The sequence below is a fragment of the Myotis nattereri genome (assembly GCF_964212035.1).
Source record: "Myotis nattereri genome assembly, chromosome: 8".
In the NCBI taxonomy this organism is placed as follows: Eukaryota; Metazoa; Chordata; class Mammalia; order Chiroptera; family Vespertilionidae; genus Myotis; species Myotis nattereri.
The window spans coordinates 85156176-85173958 of record NC_138083.1 but is presented as its reverse complement, the minus strand read 5'-3'; the positions used below and the strand labels follow the sequence as shown (position 1 = coordinate 85173958).

The 17783-nt window shown below is 45.8% G+C and overlaps 1 protein-coding gene across 1 annotated transcript; it reads left to right on the top strand.

Moving 5' to 3' along the window:
* The first annotated feature begins 635 nt into the window (after positions 1–635).
* Positions 636–17507, top strand: MRO (maestro). The gene is made up of 8 exons (XM_081096958.1): positions 636–700; positions 1005–1102; positions 8399–8501; positions 10379–10525; positions 12104–12286; positions 15024–15179; positions 16106–16213; positions 16557–17507. Exons 3-8 carry the CDS (start codon positions 8403–8405, stop codon positions 16608–16610), a joined length of 747 nt encoding a protein of 248 aa, XP_080953084.1. The 5' UTR covers positions 636–700; positions 1005–1102; positions 8399–8402; the 3' UTR covers positions 16611–17507.
* The last annotated feature ends 276 nt before the right edge of the window (positions 17508–17783 follow it).

Below are 17783 nucleotides of genomic sequence, written 5' to 3'. Positions count from 1 at the left end.
TAAAATAAAATGGGAATCACAGTAAGAGTGCTGGCCTCAGGTTTGCTGTAAGAATCAATCGGATAGTCTATGTCATATATGCTCCAACGTCTGGCACCTAGAAATATGTAAGACGTATTATCTATTAGCATAACCATCTGCTTCTAGAACTTTGAATATGTAACTTCCCCCCCCCCAACCCCCCTTTTAGGACATATTGCCCACTTTATGCAAAACAGGGCCAGACAGTAAGTAATTATTGATGAATGGATGTATGCAGTGGTTGGAGAGTCCGGAGAAGGTAGAATGATGGGGTGAGGGAGGCTCCCAACTTCTGCCTGTTACGTCCAGGTTTTTGGGTTGGTTTGTTCTAGCAATAAGTCATTTAAATTGTTGGGACTTTAAATCAGTCCTTTCGGGACCCGCGGTGTTTGTTGAGCAGGAAGGGGCAGCAGCAGTTAAAGCTCCAGTTGCTGGTGCAGCCACCAGTCACGAGGAGGCCGCCCGGCCTGGAACAAGGCGTCCAGTCCTTAGATTAAAGGCTGCTCCAACAGGATTAGGGCGGGAAGCGGCACGGCTGCGGCTCTGGCCCAGGCTGCCGGGAACCGTCCACTGAGCGATGCCGCCACCTAGCGGCGGCGCGGGGGGACCGCACTGGGCAGAGCCGTTCTATTGGGTGCAGAAGAGCCTCAGAACCCCAGTCTTTCTTTAGAAAGTGCGGGTGAGACTCGGCACGAGGGGGGAAATTGGGGGGGAAGCACAGCCAGGCGGCGGCGGAGAAAGACCTCAGCACAGTTTGGGGAAGTAAAAGGCGCGAGTGATGCTCGTACCCACCTAGAACAACTCGTCCGTATCAGACGACAATTCCCTCCCCCACCCCCAGACCATCTACACTTTGATTTCTCCTCCCCCCCCCCCCCCGCCCCGCACCCCCGCCCCGGTCCCCCTTCACTTTCCAGCACTCCGTGCTGACGCTTTATCCTGATCAGACCCTGCTTCACCTTCTCATTTCTCTTCTGTGCTAGGCATTCGGGGCTGGGAAAATTGAGCCGAGTCATCCCATTTGGCTACTGTCCCAGAGCGGCAGTCCCCGGACCAGCACCTCCGCCCGTGACGGCCGCAGGTAAGGGGCGGCCCGGTGCAGCCGGAAGACGCCGCTGCCACTGGGGCTCCCCAGTCCCCTCTGCACTGTCATTCTGGTCACTGATACCATCTCTGAGCGGGTTGATGTTCTCTTTGCAAAACTGAAGTGGCTGATGCGGACCATGATAAGTGAATCATAAGCTCTGCCAATCCAATCATTATCGATCCACCTATGATCAATACATGGGTTGTAGATCATTATGTTCAGTCAGCTAAGAGCTTCAGGATAAAGGGAGCTGAAGGGAAGATACTGGTGCTTCAAACGCAAGTGTTGCCGTAGTGTGTCAGCACAAGGCACCGTCTAAGAGCTGGACGTGTCCCAGAATATAGTGATGGAAAGTACCAAGCCTGGGGCTGCTTAGCAAGAGGCATGGGGCTTGTTTGAGAGAGTTTAGGAAAGTTTGAGGCATGAGCCAAGACAGGCCATTTCCATGAAGAAATTGCTGGACGTGGGCAGGCAAGTTGCATGGGCCAGGGTCTCAGAGAATCACCAGGGCAGGGTGAGCGGTGATAGCCGGTTGATGGAGACAGATATGGTGCTCGCCGGCCAGCTCTCTGGAGGGTGCAGCAAAGGAACAGTGGCTCTGCATGCACTTCTGTCTGGGAGAAAGCTGCCTCCAGCTCTCTCCCTGAAGCCAGGCAATTCAGTTTCTCCCTTCCGTCCTGGTGCCTTTCCAGCTGCTGCCCCAGTACTGGAGCTCAGAGTGAGTGAGTCTGAGTAAGTGGTGCAAGGGCCCTTTAAGAGGAACATTTGGGCCTCCAATAGCCCTGTGTCTTTCTCAGTCACAATCCCTGCTGGTTTTTACAGCCAAAAGTTATGGGGACTTCTCTTCCTGGCACTGGAACCTGGGCTGGGGGCCTGGTGTGGGGCTGAGACCTGCGCTCCCCAGGGGTACCTCCGCTGCCGAGATATCCCTGCTGATTTTCATCTGCCTCACGTGGGTGTGGGAAAGGCCCATTTATGTGTCTACCAGTCTCTGCGTGGCCTCTTTTGTCCTTTGTTGTAGGAATTCTGTCCAGCTAGATTTCAGGTGGTCCTGAATGATGGTTGTTCTGTAGGTTATTTGTGATTTTGATGTGGTTTGGGAGGATGTTAGTACCACGTGTACTTATGCCATTATCTTTAAAAATATAGATAGATAGATAGATAGATAGATAGATAGATTTCAGAGAGGAAGGGAGAGGGAGAGAGAGATAGAAACATCAATGACGAGAGAGAATAATTGACTGGCTGCCTCCTGCAGGCCCCACCCAGGGGTTCAAGCCCACAACCTGGGCATGTGTTCTGAGTGTTACCAAATCATCTGAGGGGAGGCGGGGGGCAAAGATGGTGGAGCAACCCAATCCCCATGCTCCTCCAGGTCAATTGGCATCAAATGTCCCAAAGCATTTACCAGCTCCTGCATTTAAATACATTCAAGACTCAGGAGTAATCAGTAGGGTGGCCAGCTGATTCCGGTTTGTCCAGGACGTTCCTGGCCTTAGCCCTGGAAGTCCCATGTTCCAGGGAACCCCCCAGGCTCAGGTAAGCCAAGGTCACCAGTTACCCTAGCTCAGTGACTGCCCATTAGAATTTCACGGTAAGCTTTAAAAATTCCTGCTGCTGGGCCCACCTCCAGAGGTGATGTTAGACTGGGGCCGGGAGCAGCCAGGGCATGAGGAGGTTGAAAAGTTCCTCTGAATTCTAATGCTGCCAGGGTTGAGAACTACTGCAGCTCCTTGCTTGTCATTACTCCTACTAAAAATATTTCTAAACCCAAACAAAGTCAATGATTCTGATGAAGTTGGACCCATACCACACACCATATACAAAAATGGACTCAAAATGGGTCAACGGTCTAAATATAACTAAAACTATAAAAATTTTAGAAGGAAACATAGGGATAAATCTGCATGACCCTGGATTTGACAATGGATTTTTAGATAGAACTCTAAAAGCATGAACAACAATACTGAAAACAGATAAATTAGACGTTGTCAAAATTAAAGACTATTGTGTATCAAAAAACCATTATTTTTTTTAAGTTATTGGTTTTAGAGAGAGAAAGAAAGGGAGGGAGAGAGAGAGAAACATTGATTTGTTGTTTCACTTATTTATGCATTTATTGGTTGATTCTTGTATGTGCCCTGACTGGGGATTGAGCCTGTAACCTTGATGTATCAGGACAACACTCTAACCAATTGTGTGACCTGTCCAGGCCCAAAAGACATTATTAAGAAAGTAAAAAGCCAATCTACAGAGGGAAAAGTATTTATAAATCTTATATCTGATAAGGGTCTTCTATCCAGAATATATAAAGAACTCTATGACTCAAAAGAAAAAGATAACCCACTAAAAAATGGGCAAAGGATATGAATATACATTTCTTTGAAAAAGATACACAATCACCAACAAGCGCACCAAAAATGCCATTAGCCACCAGGGAAGTGCAAATCAAATCCACAGTGACATAACACTTCATGCCCACTAGGATGGATATCAGAATAATTTAAAAAGCTGGAAAATAGCAACTGTTGGTGATGCGGAGAAATTGGGATCTTCACACATTGCTGATGGAAATGTAAAATGGTACAGCCACTATGGAAAGCAGTTTGGTGGTTCCTCAAAAAGATAAACATAGAGCGGGAGAACCAAGATGGCGGCATAGGTTAACGTCGGAGTTTGCTGCTTTGAACAACTACTTCAAAAGTGAAACCAAAAAACGGAAGGGACATCACCCAGAACCACTGGAACGCTGGCTGAGTGGAAGTCCTACAACTAGGAGGAAAGAGAAACGCATACGGACACTCAGAGGAGGCGCAGTGCTGAAGTCAAATTCTGAGGTGCGGAGTGCGCAGAGCGGGCTGGCGGCGGAGGGCGTGGTTGGCGTTTTCAATCGGGAGGGAGTCGCAGACTCTGAGCTCCAGATCCGGGCGAGTCTTTAGGGACCCAGACTCAAACGGGAGAAGCGGGACTGTCTGGCTTCGGTCAGAGCGAGTGCAGCTTTCTCTCCGAGGTTTGCAGCGGGTGCTGGGACTCAGAGAGGCAGAGCCCCTGGGGACAGGACTGAGAGCCGCCATAACTGCTCTCTCCGGCCCACCCTGTTGATCCTGTGCGACCCGCCCCGCCCAAGCCCTGCACACAGGCATTTGCCGGATAGCCTCAGGCAAAGGCTAGATTAGCACCTCCCTAGAGGACAGAAGTTCTCTCACTGCAGACACAGCTGATTCTCATAGCCACTTGGCCTGGAGGTCAAACCCTCCCTGGAATTAGCTACAACAATCAAGATTTAACTATAAGACTTCGAACAAAGACCACTAGGGGGTGCACCAAGAAAGCATAACAAAATGCGGAGACAAAGAAACAGGACAAAATTGTCAATGGAAGATATAGAGTTCAGAACCACACTTTTAAGGTCTCTCAAGAACTGTTTAGAAGCCGCCGATAAACTTAATGAGATCTACAAGAAAACTAATGAGACCCTCGATCTTATATTGGGGAACCAACTAGAAATTAAGCATACACTGACTGAAATAAAGGATAATATACAGACTCCCGACAGCAGACCAGAGGAGAGCAAGAATCAAGTCAATGATTTGAAATGCGAGGAAGCAAAAAACACCCAACCGGAAAAGCAAAATGAAAAAAGAATCCAAAAATGCGAGGATAGTGTAAGGAGCCTCTGGGACAGCTTCAAGCGTACCAACATCAGAATTATAGGGGTGCCAGAAGATGAGAGAGAGCAAGATATTGAAAACCTATTTGAAGAAATAATGACAGAAAACTTCCCCCACCTGGTGAAAGAAATGGACTTACAGGTCCAAGAAGCGCGGAGAACCCCAAACAAAAGGAATCCAAAGAGGACCACACCAAGACACATCATCATTAAAATGCCAAGAGCAAAAGATAAACAGAGAATCTTAAAAACAGCAAGAGAAAGAAACTCAGTTACCTACAAGGGAATACCCATACGACTGTCAGCTGATTTCTCAACAGAAACTTTGCAGGCCAGAAGGGAGTGGCAAGAAATATTCAAAGTGATGAATACCAAGAACCTACAACCAAGATTACTTTATCCAGCAAAGCTATCGTTCAGAATTGAAGGTCAGATAAAGAGCTTCACAGATAAGGAAAAGCTAAAGGAGTTCATCACCACCAAACCAGGATTATATGAAATGCTGAAAGGTATCCTTTAAGAAGAGGAAGAGGAAGAAAAAGGTAAAGATACAAATTATGAACAACAAACATGCATCTATCAACAAGTGAATCTAAGAATCAAGTGAATAAATAATCCAATGAACAGAATGAACTGTTGATTATAATAGAATCAGGGACATAGAAAGGGAATGGACTGACTATTCTTGGGGGGGAAAGGGGTGTGGGAGATGTGGGAAGAGACTGGACAAAAATCGTGCACCTATGGATGAGGACAGTGGGTGGGGAGTGAGGGCGGAGGGTGGGGCGGGAACTGGGAGGAGGGGAGTTTTGGGGGGGAAAAAAGAGGAACAAATGTAATAATCTGAACAATAAAGATTTAATTAAAAAAAAAAAAGATAAACATAGAGCTATCTTCTGACTCAGCAATTCCACTCCTAGGTACATACCCCAAAGAATTAAAAGTAGATACTCAAACAAATGCCAATGTTCATAGCAGCACTACTCACAAAAACCAGGCTGTGAAAGCAAACCAGAAGGTGGAAACAACCCAAGTGTCTGTCAGCAGATGAATGGATAAACAAAATGTGGTATATCCATGTAACGGAATATTACCCAGACATGGAAAAGGAATGAAGTACCAATATGAACTCCACCATGGATGAACCTCAAAAACATGTGAAGAGAAAGAATCCAGCTCAAAAGGTCACAATATTGGATGAATCCACCTATATAGAATATCCAGAACACGGTAAATTAATAGAGATAGAAAGCAGATTAATGGTTGCCACGGTAAATTAATAGAGATAGAAAGCAGATTAATGGTTGCCAGGGGCTGGAGAGGGCAGAATGGGGAGTGACTTCTTAACTTGTAGGGTGATGGAAAAGTTTAGGATTAAATAGAAGTGGTAGTTATACCACACTGTTAAAATAGTTGATGGTATGTTACCTGGATTTCACCTCAATAAAAAAAATTAATGGTTTACTCTTATCTACAAAATACAATTGAGACTAAACTCGTTAGTGGTCAAAGTCCTTCACAGCTGATCTTTACTTCCTGTAGCCTTATCTTTTATCACTCCCATGATGCTAACTGCCTGTTCATGGAATTCCACTGAAATCCCAGCATCTCAAATACATTCTGCCTCGCCTTGAAAGCTCATCCATGTGGTGAGGGAGGTCTCCACCAGCAGTTCCAGCCACAGCCCTCTCTTGATTCTTGTAGCTCTTAACTTTACACCCTTGCACTCAAAGCCTGGTCCTGGGACCAGAAGCATTGCTGTCTCCTGGGAGCTTATCAGAGGGGCAGAACCTGGTGCCCAACCCCAGACCCACTGAGTCCAAATCTGCATTTTAACATGATCCTCTGGTGATTAAGTCTGAGAAGCACAGGCTTATACTAGTGGGCCTCAAATTAGGCTGTAGGTCAGCGCACTGACCACCAGGGATTAACTCCTGGGTTGTGTCTGCCCCCTGGTGGTCAGTGTGCATCATAGCTACTGGTCGACTGGTCGCTTAGGCTTTTATATATATAGATATTTTAAACAATATATACACGTGGTTAAATGACAAACTATATATTTTTTTTTCTTTTTTTTTTTAAGTAGTGAAAAAAGTAAGTCTTCCTCCTACCTCAGTTGCTCAGATTTCTACCAGGATGCAATTTTTGTTCAAGTTTCTTGGATATTCTCCCCTGCTCTATGCATATGCAAGCAAACATGTCCATATTGGTTTCCCTCCCTCATTTTGTGATTACACAGATGTTAGCCCACTTACACACTGATTTTCACTTTTCACTCAACAGTATATGTTGAAGATCACTTAAGCACAGGTAGACTGCACAATATTGTTTTAACGGCTGCATAGGAGCCATCCTATAGTTGTATAGTTGTAGTATATATGTGTAATTTCTTTCTAGTACTATTAAGGACATTATAGTATGTTGTTCATTACAAAGCTCCGTTGCCTATCCTTTGTGAATATCTTTTTTTTTTTTTTTTATTGATTTTTTACAGAGAGGAAGGGAGAGAGATAGAGAGTTAGAAACATCGATGAGAGAGAAACATCGATCAGCTGCCTCCTGCACATCTCCCACTGGGGATGTGCCCACAACCCAGGTACATGCCCTTGACCGGAATCGAACCCGGGACCCTTCAGTCCGCAGGTCGACGCTCTATCCACTGAGCCAAACCGGTTTCGGCTGTGAATATCTTTGAGTGTATGATGTGTCAGTGCATGAAAGATTTGCAGAAAGATAGGTACAGTTTAAACCAGGGGTGGGCAAACTTTTTGACTCGAGGGCCACAATGGGTTCTTAAACTGGACCGGAGGGCCGGAACAAAAGCATGGATGGAGTGTTTGTGTGAACTAATATAAATTCAAAGTAAACATCATTACACAAAAGGGTACGGTCTTTTTTTTTTTTTAGTTTTATTCATTTCAAACAGGCCAGATCCGGCCCGCAGGCCGTAGTTTGCCCACGGCTGGTTTAAACATTGTAAGAGATATTAAAATCTCCCCTAAAAAGCAGAACCAATTTACATTCTTGGGGAGCCTTAAAGAATTTTTCAGGCCCTGACTGGTTTGGCTCAGTGGATAGAGTGTCGGCCTGTGGACTGAAGGGTCCCAGGTTCGATTCCGGTCTAGGGCATGTACCTTGGTTGTGGGCACATCCCCAGTAGGGGGCGTGCAGGAGGCAGCTGATCAATGTTTCTCTCTCATCGATGTTTCTAACTCTCTATCCCTTTCCCTTCCTCTCTGTAAAAAAATCAATAAAATATATTAAAAAAAAGAAAAAAATTTTTCAGGCTACTTTTCACTTCAACTCTATGGGTGGGGCCCAGAATGTATTTTATTTCTTTGGTGATTCTGATACTACAAGACTGTGGGATGGGCCGGGAACCAGGGCAGACTGTCTTGAACCCTGTACTGTGCTTCCCCTTGAGCTGCCTCAGATTGCTCCTTATCATTTTATGTGACTGTTTAATCTCCTCACCAAGGTGACAGGTTCCTAAGGACGGGCCTCAGGGATAGTGCTTCCTTATATTCTTACCCGATACAGCACTATGTATGATGATGCTTGTTGATGATAAGGCTTTGAAGAATGTGAGTGGCTCATATAATGATTTTTTTTTTTTTTAGTTCCATGGACCAAACACAGAGAAGAATCCTGGGCCAGCCCCTTTCTATGCCCACCACCCAGCCCAAGAAGAAAAGGACTCCCATGATGTCTTTCTTTTCCAAGGTCTGACACAAACTATTGTGAACAAATGTCCCTTCCCAGCAGCCACTGTGTAACCTGTGTGCTGGCCTGGTCTGCACTAGTCCAGCTGGCTCCACTGAGGTTCCTTCTTCTGAAAAAATGTCTGATGATAGTTTTTTAAACACAGAGAGAATGTTTATAGAGTCACAAGATAAGCTGAGATGAATATAGCTTGCTGTGAAATTAATAAAATATCGACTGAAAAATGAATACCCAGAGATAATGACGAGACGTGGTAATCACCCAAACACCAAATAAGGCTGTGGATCCCGTGTCCAGCTCCCCACCGCAGCCCATTACTAAGGATGGTGAAGAGCTGGCTTTTTCTTGGTCTCATCTGCATCTTGCATCGTCTTGGTTCTGACTCCAGGACGTGTTGCCATGTCCTGTGTTGTGCAGAACCCAGGGCCTTCCTGGTCTCAGGGCTCAGAGGCTCACTGCAGAGGTAACCCACCTCTTGATCTGCAGTCACTTCGATTTCAGTCCTTGAAGTACAGGTTTCTGCATTGGCCACAAAGCATTGCCCAATTTTTCATTTCTCTGCACTTATTTTCCTAATTGTAAATTGCTCAGATGTGTGCATTCTGGGGTGGGACATCCTGCAGGTGCCCTGAAACATTTATAGATGTGCGTTGCTCTTGCATCAAAGGCTGTTGGGAAGTTGAGTAACGTGAGTACTGAGCATTGACCCTTGGATTTAGCCATATTGCGGCCTGGGGAAGGGAGCCCATCAACCTGACTGCAGAAGGTTCAAGGGCGAATGGAGAGGAAGTGGAGAAAGGAAGTATAGGCATGACTTTCAAGGTGTTTAGCTACAAAGTAGAGCAGAAAAAATGGCGGAGGAGGCAGAAGAGTCCAGGAAGCTCTTTTTTCTGAGATGAGAGGAATACAGAGAGCCTAGTCTGGCCAAAGGGCTCCCTACTCTCAGCTCACACCAGCTCTTCTCCATCCCCTTTTCTTTTCAGTTCTATCAAGCCCTCCGCTGGCCTAGAGCACCTCTGTTCTTAATTCCCCCAAACCATCATCAACACCAGGTCTGCATTTTTTAAAAATATATTTTTATTGATTTCAGGGAGGAAGGGAGAGGTAGAGAGAGATATAAAAATCAATGATGAGAGAATCATGGATCAGTTGCCTCCTGCACGCCCCCTACTGGGAATCTAGCCTGTAAGGGGGCATGTGCCCTGACTGGGAATTGAACCAAGCTTTATTCTACTGGAATAATGACTTCCTGGTTCATAGGTCAACATTCAACCACTGAGCCACACTGGCTGGGCTGCATTATTTTTTTTTTTTTACCCCCTTTTCTCCCCTCCATCAATTTCTTCATTTTGTAGATCAAACTACATAAATATAGAGGGTGGGGCAAGAGTAGGATTAGTATAGTTGTGAGTATACGAAACACAGAGTTCATTCTTGTATTGTTATTTATTAATTATTGTTACTATTTTTCATACAAATAACTATAAATCTACTTTGCTCCTACTTGTATTTACAGCAAAAAAGTCAGGTGTCTTCAGATGGAGAAAGAATATTTAAAATTGAGCTGGCAACACAGGATTTTCTCTAGAGCCGTGGTCGGCAAACTGCGGCTCGCGAGCCACATGCGGCTCTTTGGCCCCTTGAGTGTGGCTCTTCCTAAGCCTTAGGAGTACCCTAATTAAGTTAATAACAATGTACCTACCTATATAGTTTAAATTTTAAAAATTTGGCTCTCAAAAGGAATTTTAATTGTTGTTGATATTTGGCTCTGTTGACTAATGAGTTTGCCGACCACTGCTCTAGAGGAAGGGGTTGGGGTTGGGGTTGGGTATGACTCTGAACACTCCCAAATCGATACATTCTGACTCACTACCCAGGTCTCTTGGAAACTGAGGTTCCAGAAGAGGGAGCATTTGAAGAATGTGCTTTACATCTTGGCAGAAAGAGCCCGGGACCCCAGTGCTAAAAAGCGTCACATGGCAGTGAGGGGCCTGGGAACCATGGCCTGTGAGAACCCTGACAAGGTAGGAAGGGAAGGTGGCCTGAAATCCCCAGGACTGGCTGTGGTCCCTCAGGCACTAGTTACTATTGCTATGTAACAGATCACCACAGACCTAGCATTTATTAGCTTGCCGTTTCCTTGGGTCAGGAGTTCCGGTACAGCTTAGCTGGGTCCTCTGTCCAGGGTCTTGCAAGGCTGCAATCAAGGTGTGGGCCAGATTACATTCCTTTCTGAAGCCGGGGGTCATCTTCCTAGCTTATAGGGCCATTGGGAGAATTCAATTCCTTCCAGTTGTAGGAAACAGGTCCCTGCTTCTTTGCTGGCTGTCAGTTGGGGGCCACCCTTAGCTCCTAGAGGTGCCCACTCATAACATGGTAGCTTACTTCTTCAAGGTCAGCAAAGTCTCTGCTAAGAAGGAGTCTTATGTAATGTAAGTAACCATGGGAATGACATCCCACGAGTGTTGTCATCTATACTAATAAAAGGGTAATATGCTAATTAGACCAGACATCTTCTGGACATCCTTCTGGACAAAGCCACGATGGCAGGGGCCGAGGCAGAGGCGGTTAGGGGCAATCCAGCCGGCAGGGGAGGGCAGTTAGGGGCGATCAGGCTGGCAGGGGAGCAATTAGGGGCATCAGGCCAGCAGGCAGAGGCAGTTAGGGGTGATCAGGTAGGGAAGCAGGTGAGTGGTTAGGAGCCAGCGGTCCCGGATTGTGAGAGGGATGTCCAACTGCTGGTTTAGGCCTGATCCTGCAGGCGGACATCCCCTGAGGGGTCCTGGATTGGAGAGGGTGCAGGCTGGGCTGAGGGACCACCCCCCCCTCCCCATGCATGAATTTCATGCACTGGGCCTCTAGTCCTATATAATAAAGAGCTAATATGCTAATTAGACCAGATGGCAGAATGACCTTCTGGAACAACCTTCTGGAATGGCCTTCTGGAATGACCAGTGGGCGAGGGGCGGAGCCAGGAGGCAGCCAGGGCAGCGGGGGCCAAGCCCCTTGCATGAATTTCGTGCACCGGGCCTCTAGTATTCAATAAGAGGCCAGAAGCAAGTCACCAGTTCCTCCCACACTCAGGGGAAGGAGAGCGAACAAGGACCTACTCATTTGGGGTCAGCACACCTAGTATTCTCAGCTTGGGAAAGAGTTGCAGGCAGGATCAGCACACAGCTGGACATCACCTCTTTGGTAAATTCACATTATTTTCTAATAATTTGTTCTTGTTCAGCCTCTCTTCTTTTAGCATCTGTCAACTTCAGTGACCATTTCATCTTGTCCCCAGTGTGCCTCAGAAGCCTAGATTATCCAGTCCAACCCCCTCCTTGGCACATCCTGCCTAACCTCATCCACCCATGGGCCATGCTCCAGATCACTCTGTGTTCTCCTTCTAAGACTGACTTGGGCTCTTGGGTCAGGTGAATGGAAGCATTTGTTATTTACTTATTTTTTTTGAAGCGTTTGTATTTTGATGAGAGTTGTTGTGGTAGATCCTGAAGACAGTCCTAGATTATATTGTACAATTAGAAGTGGAGTTGCTTTTCAATGCACGGGGAGCAATGCCTGTGCTACTAATGCTATTGAAACCTTGATAACAGGTGAGAAAGTATAAGAAAGTTGTCCTAGACATGCTGGTGCATGGACTGTATGATCCCATGAGTTCTGAAGTCATCCACGAGAGTCTGAAGACTCTGACCATCATCCTGGGCAAGATCCAAGGGAAAGGTTTGGGCTCCTTCTTCATAGACATCACTCTTCAGACCAGGACTCTACTAGATGACGTAAGTGAGATGACTCAGAAAAATTACAGGTTATGAAAACCAAATTGGGGCTGGAAATGTGAGGCCTGGGTGTTGCTCAGGGAACAAGATCTCTATTATTCACTTATTTACTAACAAATCTTTTTTTAAAATTAAATTTATTGCAGTGACATTGCTTAACAAGATTACATAGGTTTCAAGTGTACATTTCTTTTTTTTTTTTTTTTTTTAAATATATTTTATTGATTTTTTACAGAGAGGAAGGGAGAGAGATAGAGAGCTAGAAACATCGATGAGAGAGAAACATCGATCAGCTGCCTCCTGCACATCTCCCACTGGAGATATGCCCACAACCCAGGCACATGCCCTTGACCGGAATCGAACCCGGGACCTCTCAGTCCGCAGGCCGACGCTCTATCCACTGAGCCAAACCGGTTTCGGCTCAAGTGTACATTTCTGCATATTGCATTGTGTGCTCACCACCCAAAGTCAAATCATCTTCTGTCACCATATGTTTGTCTCCCTTTACCCTTTATTACCCCTCACCCCCCTTCCCTCTAGTCACCACCAAACTGTTGTCTGTGTCTATGAGTTTCAGTTTTATATCCCACATATGAGAGAAATCATGTGGCTTTTAGTTTTTCCTGACTGACTTATTTCACTTCGCATAATATTCTCAAGGTCCATCCATGATGTCACAAATGGCAGTATTTCATCCTTTCTTATGGCTGAGTAGTATTCCATTGTATATATGTACCTGTCTTCTCTATCCAGTCATCTGCCAAAGGACACTGGTTGTTTCCATATCTTGGCCACCCTGAATAATGCTACAATAAACTTAAGCATGTATATATCTTTGGGAATAAATGTTTTCATTTTTTTTGGGGGGGGGGGTAGATATCCAGAAGAGGGATTACTGGGTCATATGGCAACTCTATTCTTAACTTTTTTGAGGAACCTCCATACTGTTTTCCATAGTAGCTGTACCACTGTACATACCCACCAGCAGTGAATGAGGGTTCCTTTTTCTCCACACCCTCCCCGACACTTGTTATTACTTGTCTTGTTGATAACAGCCGTTCCAACAGGTGTGAGGTGGTATCTCATTGTAGTTTTGACCTGCATTTCCCTAATAGCTAGTGGAGTTAAGCATCATCTCTCTATATAAAAGGTTAATATGGTAAGTGTCCGACCATCTGACTAGTCGCTATGATGCGCACTGACCACCAGGGAGCAGACGCTCAACACAGGAGCTGCTGTGATGTGCACTGGCCATTTACAGAGAAATGGCATCGTGGACCTGGCTCCCGACAAAGCAACACTTGGCTTTCCCAAAGTGGGACACAGGCCCCGCCACCACCCTGGAGCGACACCCCACCAAATCTCAGCCAACACTGCCGAGACCCCATGGCGCAAAATGTGGCCCACAGCCCAGCCCAGCCCAGAAACGGTAGCTGTGGGCGCTGGGTAATGACATCACGTGGCAACGCCCGCTTCCTCTTCCTAGCGACTAGCCTCCTTGCAGTTTCTTCAGCCCAGGAACACGACTTTAACCAAATGTCTGTGAAGCATTTTCCTGTGCCTCACAACATTTGATCCTCACAGAAGTCCTGGAGTAGGTAGAGAGGAGACTTGGTGGAATCCTAGTTTCTTTTCATTAGTTGGAAAACAGAGATTGAGAAAGCTTAGAAACTTGACCCGACTGAAAAGAAGTAGGAAATGGTGGAACTTAAAAATGACTTCAGGTTTTCTCACTGCGCAGAATATAGTCAAACACTGCTGCAGTTAAATAATTTACCCTTTATTCTCCCTGTGTGATCTACAATAATAATCTGCTTCATGTTGATATTTACTGCTGTGTTGCTGACAATTACCTGAAAGAGAAGTTGGGGTGCTTCATTGGGCTGGAAAAAGTTTAGCTAAATCAGAAAGCAGGTCTGATTAAGCAAGTTGATATATATATGTATATATATATATATAAAGCTCTCACTGGTGCCAATTGCATGCATGTGTTTCCATCTGTCATTGTCAATTGTGAATTTGATTGACACTTCTATTATAGAGAAAGGGCAAATAGTGATATTGGAAAATATTTCTTCCAATTAATTTTCTTTCAATGTGCACAAATTCATGCACTGGGCCACTAGTTTCACATATCTGTTGGCCATTTGTATATTTTCTTGGGAGACGTGTCTGGTCCTCTGCCCATTTAAAAAAAATGATATTTAGAGAGAGAGTAAGGAAGAGAGAGAGAGAGAGAGAGAGAGAGAGAGAAATACATCAATGTGAGAGAGAAACATTGATCAGTTGCCTCCCATAAGTGTCCTGACTGGGGATCAAGCCCACAACCTAGGTCTGAGCCCTAACTGAGAATACAACCTGCAACCTTTTGGCGTATGGGAGGATGCTCCAACCAACTGAACCACCAGGCTAGGGTGAGACCTACTTTTTAAAAATAAACCTTTTTTTAAAATTTTGAACCATGTAAATGTATTTTATCTTTAAATCAATAAGTAATGAAAAAAAAAGTTGGGAAGCTGAGAGTAGCGCTAGTGATCCCCAAGTCCAGTCCTCTTTCTTGTCTGCTGGTGAAGAGGCTCATTGAAGACTCAGGCCCTCTCCACCTCATCCCACCCCAGCCGACCAGTGCTGCGGCCTGGATCTGACGGCCCCCTCTAACATGCTGTGGTTTTCTCGGATGCAGTTGCCTTTTCCCACTGACCTGGGTTTTGTTGTTTTGCTCATGGGGAACCCGCAGGAGAATGACAGCCTGAGATACTCGGCCTTTGTCTTGTTTGGGCAATTGCCTGCCTTTGCTGGGCGGAAATGGAAGAAATTTTTCACCAATCAAGTTAAGCAGACTCAAGATTCCCTCCTGATCCATTTACAGGACAGAAATCCCCAGGTTGCCAAGGTAAGTCCGTGATTCTCCCATCGACCGCAAAAGATCTCCCTGCCTTTCCTACAGGGAGTCCTGACGCTCCAGACTCTCAGCTTCTGCCAGTTCAGTTACAAATGCTTAGCAGCCCATCCACGTGAATCCTGGGAAAAGTGTCTCCTCCGCGGGTAACCTCGCTCTGAGCAAGTGTCCTTTCCCACGTGCTCCTGCCCACTGCCCACTCCCAGCACCCGGCAGTGCAAGATGAGTTCAGGTTAATGCAGGGTGGGGCAGAGCAGCTCAGGTTTCAGCCACGGGCAGTCCCCATAATGAGACATTTATTCATGCCTGTTAGCTTTTGTCACTGCCCCTAGTATAGACTTCCTACCTCTGGCTTCTCAATTCCCTGTGGAACTTGTTTCACTCTTGGAGAAAATGTGTCCTAGCAGCATTGGATCAGCCGTGGGGATGCTCTGGAGTGGGACAGGGCGAGTGTGTCAAAACCACTGGGAGCAAAGGGTCCCACAAAACCACTTTTCTTCTGAGAGAGAGGCGGGGGGCGGGGGGAGGGGAGAAATATTAGGTGGGTTAAATTTAGGAATCCAGTACCACTTTTGATGGGACGATAACAAAGGCTGTGGTAAACTACAAAGCTATGCCCTTCCCACCAGCCCCACATGATACACATGGTCGTTTTATAAGCATAAACCCTTTAAGGTTCAAGGTTTCACACTTCCTGAAAGTCACTTTCACATTCTCAGGGACCCCCAGACCCGACTGGGTGCCATCCTCTTCCTTGGTCGGGATTATAGAATTCTCTAGGAAAGTGTAAGATTGTCTAACCACGATGCTGTAGACCTGACACTAATACAAAATAACATTGAATGTACACTGGGATTGAAAAGATAAAAAGAATTTCCCTAATATTTTGGGCAGTGAGACGGGAATCTTCTCTTTCTCAGGCTTGCAAAACCACATTCCGAGCCTGTTCTCCCTACCTGAGGCAAAGGAAGGAGCGCAGCTTCCAGAGTGAGGACGATCAAAGGAACCCCAAGCTCTGCAGGCAGCTGGTGAGTGGGGGGGTGGGGGGGTGGCAGGAGAGAAGACTCCCACAGGTCCCTGCTGCCCGGTGTTAATACAGAAGGTGGCCGGGCACACCAGGAGTTTGCCCCCCATCAAGCACTCACATTCTGATTGTCATGGCCCCATAATGCAATGTAAGTGACAAAACGCCTGGAAGATTCTACACAAGCTCTATTGGCAGTTCCCGTCCAGGTCATTGGATGGACGCGGGCCATGACGCCTCGGGAATCTGCAGGTCGCTTGTGCCCGGGGTCTGCACTGGACTCATTCTGTAGGGGGGGAGGTTTGGTAACGCCCTCCCTCACGGGGACCTTTGCTGATTTCTTTCAGAGCCTCTACCATCCCGAGCTCCTGCAGTACTTCTACGCAAATAAGATTCTGTAAACGCAGAGCCGAGGGGACATGCTTCCATGTGAGCAGATTGCAGGAGTGCTGATCTCTCCCTCTCCTAGCTCTTCAGATGCTCCTGCCGGCCTCTTGCAATTGCGATAGAAAAGGGGGTGTTGGGAGAGCAGCTGATGGCAAAGAGAATACTGTGGTATTGTATGATGATGTCCAAAGCAAAGCTGAAGGCTTTCCCATGGCCGTTTCTCCCCATGCAAATTTGATGAGAAAGTCCATACTTTCTTTAATGCATTTAAAGTTTATGTTGATTCAGTGCTTATTTCTCAGCTTTTTACTTAAGTTCAATGCTATCACATCATCTTTTTTTCTTTTTTAAAATATATTTTTATTGATTCCAGAGAGGAAGGAAGAGAGACAGAAACATTCATGATGAGAGAGAGTCGTTGATCGACGCCCCACACTGGGGACTGAGCCACAAGCCGGGCATGTGCCCTGACAGGGAATTGAGCCGTGAGCTCCTGGTTCATAGGTCGATGCTCAACCACTGAGCCAGCCGGTCAGGCAGATCATCTATTTTTAATTTTATTTCAATTTCTGAGGCTCAGAAGAATAATGATTACTTTAAGTGTTTTTTAAATCTGCTATTGATGCTTTGCTATTTGCTAATGATATCTTTTCTTGGTAAAACCTACTTAAAGTTGGTCAAAGTACTGAGAAGGTGGTTTGGAGGAGTAGCTTCAGCTTCTCCTAATCTCCAACAGCCATTGCCTCCAAGATCATTCCAAACAAGAACTAATCAAGGGAAAACAATCTATAAAGCATGTGTTGTAAAACCTCAGGCTGATGGTACAATAGGGAATAATACTAAGTAACATTTACTGAGAATGTTCATGCTAAATGCTGTGCAAGTACTATTTAATACAACAGCACTGTGGGAAAGGTACTGTGAGTATCCTCATTTTATAGATAGAAAAGCAAGGTGGGGGGACATTAAGTAACTTCCTGAGATGACCCAGTAAACGATGGAGCCAGAATTCAAACACATACGGTCTGACTTTTGGAGCCAACATTCTACCACCACGTGGTACCGCCTTGCTAGGGAATAATTGATGGATGGTAAGAAATGTAAAAAAAATAAAGTTAAAAAGAAAAACTCCTCAGCTCCTGCTCTTCTCTTTAACTCACTTAACTTTGCTTTTTTATGTACTAAGT